Below are 4,997 nucleotides of genomic sequence, written 5' to 3' on the forward strand. Positions count from 1 at the left end.
TTGTAGACAGAAAAAATTCCACAAGTCTGCAGGAGAGGGAAGGTCACCATAGAAGCAAAGGTTCAATGAAACAGACTTTGCACAAAGTCAGTTCAGCTGTAAAAATCAAAAGCAACCAAGATATTTTTGGCACTGTTTCTCATACAGAGACTCACTAAACAAGAGATTTACATCCTGATCACTGAATAAAGGGACAATGGTAAGGGGGTCTGAGACAGAGAACTTGTGTCCAGGAAGCAAACATTTTTATACTATGGCAACCTGCCTCACCATAATGAAGTCTGGCAGTGTCTAACCACAAAGCCTAGCCAGTACATTCAGAAATGTGAATGTCAATTATAAAACTTGAATGAGTGCTTCACAGTTTATGCTTTTGAATTAATTGTTAAACCAAAAAGTATTAATTGGTCTTAGATGTTGTTTAAAATTTGCATTTCTTCTTCACAGCAAATACTTCACAGCACCTGAGTGTTTACAGAATTGCCTGAACAATTTGTTCTCTTTCTTCAGAATTATTTTTCTGTCTCATCTTGATATACTCCTTGCAAATATGAAACCGAGCAAAGGACTTTCACCTGTGACTAGCCACACTGTCTGTGTGTGTGCTTTACACACAGGTATACACTCCATTGTAATTATGAAACAAGCCATCACATTGTAGTAGACACAACAGAATTATGTAAGAAGCTCTTCAGCATTGACTGAAGTGACAGCTTGTCAGTTTTGAAGCATGCACTTAACTTTTAAGTCACGGGGGACACCATGTGGACATATAACGATACTTGCACGAACATGAATTTCAGGTATAAGGATCTAAAATGGGGATATTGTACATTGTACAAAACAGGAAGAGTTCAGAGGGCTGGTTTCAGAGAGTTACAGAAAGAAGAGGAGGGATAAAATCAAAGCAAAAGCTAAAACATCAGCATGCATTTGAAGAGGTACTTGGTGAAGGGAGATTTATGAATGCTCTGGAGCACCTACTGACTAGGCATATTAAAAAGCCGGAGAAATAAAAAGGGTGAGAAATCTAACTCTGGTGAACGAACAGCAAATGAGAGTGGATTGATTTACTAGCACTTTCAGTTGCCACCTTCCACTGTTTTTTCATCCTAGAAACCTGCCACTGAAGGCAGCTACAAAATCATCAACTCCACTATATTAATACAGTGTCTCTGCTGAGTGTATGGGAAGGAAGAACACCAACTGGCTGCTGTAATGTGATCAGTAGATATTAAATTTCGACTATTATAAATCACCTCAAATTTCTTCAGTTCTTCCTTAGCAACTGTGTAAAGCACACCAGAGGAGCTCGGGAAAGCAGCTGTCTTCTCAGAGATTTTTAGCCAGTCTTCAAATTTAGAGTAGTCATCCAAAAACTTTTGCCATAGCCGCCATGTCTCTTCAATTCTGCAATAGATAATGGAAAATTAGGGAATGCTCAGACTGAAGGCCAGCTGACCTCCAGAACTTTATTAACTACTCATCTACAACAGCAAACTAGCACTGCACTAGACAAAAACTGGCTCTTAATCTAACTCAGACAGCCAGGCTGATAAACAGGGAAGGCTGGCTCATTCCATACTGAGCTAGAATAAGATGATGGCAATTTTTTTTTTAATGCATCTGATTTTGGAATCAGTATAAAAAGAAAGTTATAAGTATGCAATAGGAACTCTAAAAATCTGAGCACATGCTAAATAACTTCTGAAATACAGTCCCAATGTAGGTACCTAAGCCAGTATTTTAGAGACTAGAAATTCCACACTACCTTCCACTGCAGAACTTTTTCTTACAGAATGCTAAAGGTGTTGCAGCATACATTTTAAAGTTCTCAGTCATTATTCTGCATTGCAAAGGAACACAAACATTTTTTTTTTGCATTCACCAACAAGTAAAATGCTATCTCTCAATATACACTGTAAACATACCGTTATTTAAAAAAAAAAAAAAAAGTTAAAAGTTATAATTTGACTTCAATTGACTCTGTAAAAATAGTGGCTGACTCTTGATCCTGAAATCAAATTGGCTTAATACTGAGACTGTAAAATCCCAAGAACTTCAACACCACTTGATTCAAAATAACAAGATCTTTTTTGGACAGGTTGTATTACAGCAGAACTTCATCTGCTTTTACAGAGAGAATACATCTTTCCAAAGTCTTAGATATGCAGGTCTGAAAAGGACCTGACCCATGCAAAATTTATGCTTTGTTGATGATACGTTCTTCAACTTGAAGTTTGACATCTGGAAAGTTGCTTTTTAATATGAATAACTGTTTCTACTACAATAAAGATCCTAAATACTGATAGCTCAGTTAACTTACTGGTACAAATCTACTAATAGCAGAATGTGTACATTGCAAGAAAGTAAAATAGAGTTCAATGCATTGTTCCACATTAACTTAAAACAGTTCTGAATTGATGTGCTGGACACAAAGGTATGAAGAGCCTGTATATTTTCAAGACAGACTGTGTCAAAGAAAGAATTTATAAGCTGTATTTATATATATATACACTATACAAGAATTACCATGGCAATAGTACAAAATTACTTAAAGAGAGCAATCTGTGGATATAGAGCAGCACAACTTAAAAGCAACAAATTTTCTGCATAAAATAGAGAAAACCTTTACTAAATAAATTAAGAATATCCCAAAACCCAAAGATCATATGAAGTTCAATTCAGCATTTTGAAAAATCATAAACTTTACCTAGAATTCTTGATATGACTGTGTAAACATCACAGTAATCAAATTCATAACTTAAAAAGGTACAGAAAAGATCTTCATAAATATAGGAGTTCAAACAGTTAAACATGTATTATTACTCATCAGCACAGAGTATATAGCATTGGCCCAATCTAGCCTACATCATTATGGCTATCAAAATCATCCACGCTATCCTAGATGGGAATAGAAAACAATGAATCTTCTGGATATCATGGTCATGCAGTGTACAGATGGTCTAATCATGTGCAATAAAACAGACCACACCCAAGATGCACGGGTGCTACGGCCCACACTTGCTCAGCAAAGCTAAGGTGGGCAGATAAGGAAATTCCAGATGAGTGTTCAGTTCTAAAATTCTTCCAAATAAACAAAATCACACATAAGAGAAACTGTTGCAGAACACTAGGTGCATGAAAACCCTAACACCTGGAATAACATTCCACCCATTCGATATCTAGTTTCCCCATCAGTCTCAGTAGTTCCAGGTTAAACATAAGTGTTATAACTCTCCCTTTTAGGTCATGTTTTCTAAATCTCTTGGAGTCACTGCTATCATCTAAGCTTTCTTTAGTTTCTCTCTCATAATTTCTATGAAGCATGGGAAATAAGACATCATTCCATCAAAGGCCTTGTGAGCAAAATTTGGTAATTGGTATCTGTACCTTGTATAAAGGCACATCCAAAGGCAACCCAAAATTTCTTTTTTTTCCCCACAGCATAACAGTTATTGGCTTTTATTCAATGTATGATCTTTTTGTGACCTCTACACCCTTTTCTTCAGTACTGCAACCCTATAACTTACATCCCATCCTGCATTTGTGCCTGTGGAAGGAAATACTAATTTGTAGGCATTTTAGACTTACTTAAGTCGCCTTTCCATTGACATTGCACAAATGTTCCTCCACCTTCTGTCCAGATTGCGTGTAGCCTGCTGGATAGAGTCACACTCTGCTTCTGTGGCACATGCATCACAGTCATGAAGAAGCACTTCACACAGATTGAGAACAGATGCCACTCCAGTGCTGTGTTTCTCTATGTCCCTCTGAAGTTCCTGCAGGTGAAGAAATTAATTCTTAAGAGAAGTTGCAAAACATGCATAAATACAAATGCATTTCTATTCTACTTATTAAAAAAAATAAATTAATAAGCTTGCAAACAGGAGAAAAACACCCAATAAATACCTATTAAGAGACTGCATCTGCACAAATGGTCTTGCAATGTTATCAATGAGGCCAGGAGAACCTGGCAGCATGCACAGCCCTCCCAGGGTCTACAAACACCAAACCACCACCTGGGACAAACTGCCAGATCTCTGCATGCTCAGCTGAGCATCTTTCACATACATTTAACCAACATCACCAATAGATGGTGGAATTATTCTCAGCCCTTTCCCATTATCACAGAGAATGTAAAGCAGAAGTTAGTAAAAGAAGTGTGACAAGAAAATATGTTCTTATCTACTGTGAGCATTTGGTAGAGGTACCCTTCCTGAACCTACTCTTCCCCAGGTGAGCTAGCTGCAAAGTGGCATGCTTGACATGGAGATCGGCAGCAGCACATGTTGAAGAGTCCATTTCTAGTAGGAGATTTTTCTTCCTTCAACTTTCCAATTCTATAGCATTTTCATTGAAAATGGAAAAGGAAAATTCAGGACAGCTAAAGAAAATGCACTTACACTGTCTTAGCACTTATTATATGCAATCAGTATTATTTTTCCTGTCAGTTTCTTGGTTGTAATGGCTTGTTCTACACCGATGATAATATTTCATCTTGAAGCAATGCTTCAGCTTCAGTTTTGAACTGCAGATTCAAGTTAAGACAAGCCACAAAAGTAATTGGCTATTGCTGTGCAAGAAAGAGAAACCCTGCTTGACTTCTGCCTACATTTGCAATGAATCAACAGAATATTAGATGGAAAAATCAGGATGGACAGTAACAAAACCAAGACAACATAATTCCAATAGTGACAAAGTGACTACACTAAAAAGTGATATATTGCATCTCCAATACTATGTTCACTTCTGATTCAGATGAAGAAAAGAACTATTAGGACAATTAGAGATGTGGAAGTTTATTTAGGAGAACAAGAAGTTGGCAGCTTGAGGATGAGTAGAGATAAACTGCTCTTTATAATTTTGCTAGTGAAGTAAACTATAACATGCAAAGGGAAATACAGTGTCAACATATTGTGTCTACATACATTTAAGGTCTAACTAGAGGAACTTTTCTTACAACTAGTAATATGATGTTTTGAAAGTGCCTTTCA

The 4,997-nt window shown here is 36.8% G+C and overlaps 1 protein-coding gene across 1 annotated transcript in view; it reads right to left on the reverse strand.

Moving 5' to 3' along the window:
• Nucleotides 1-4,997, reverse strand: part of LOC104077859 (nesprin-1-like) — a gene marked incomplete at its 3' end in the record, with an annotated part of 66,827 nt that overhangs the window by 8,942 nt on the left and 52,888 nt on the right. The window contains exons 30-31 of the mRNA XM_009579256.1: nucleotides 3,595-3,782; nucleotides 1,260-1,410 (exon numbers count right to left, since the gene is read on the reverse strand). Of these exons, the coding sequence (XP_009577551.1) occupies nucleotides 1,260-1,410; nucleotides 3,595-3,782 (339 nt within the window). The remainder of the gene's footprint in view (nucleotides 1-1,259; nucleotides 1,411-3,594; nucleotides 3,783-4,997) is intronic.

This window comes from Fulmarus glacialis, unplaced genomic scaffold (assembly GCF_000690835.1).
Source record: "Fulmarus glacialis isolate BGI_N327 unplaced genomic scaffold, ASM69083v1 scaffold12386, whole genome shotgun sequence".
Taxonomy (NCBI): domain Eukaryota; kingdom Metazoa; phylum Chordata; class Aves; order Procellariiformes; family Procellariidae; genus Fulmarus; species Fulmarus glacialis.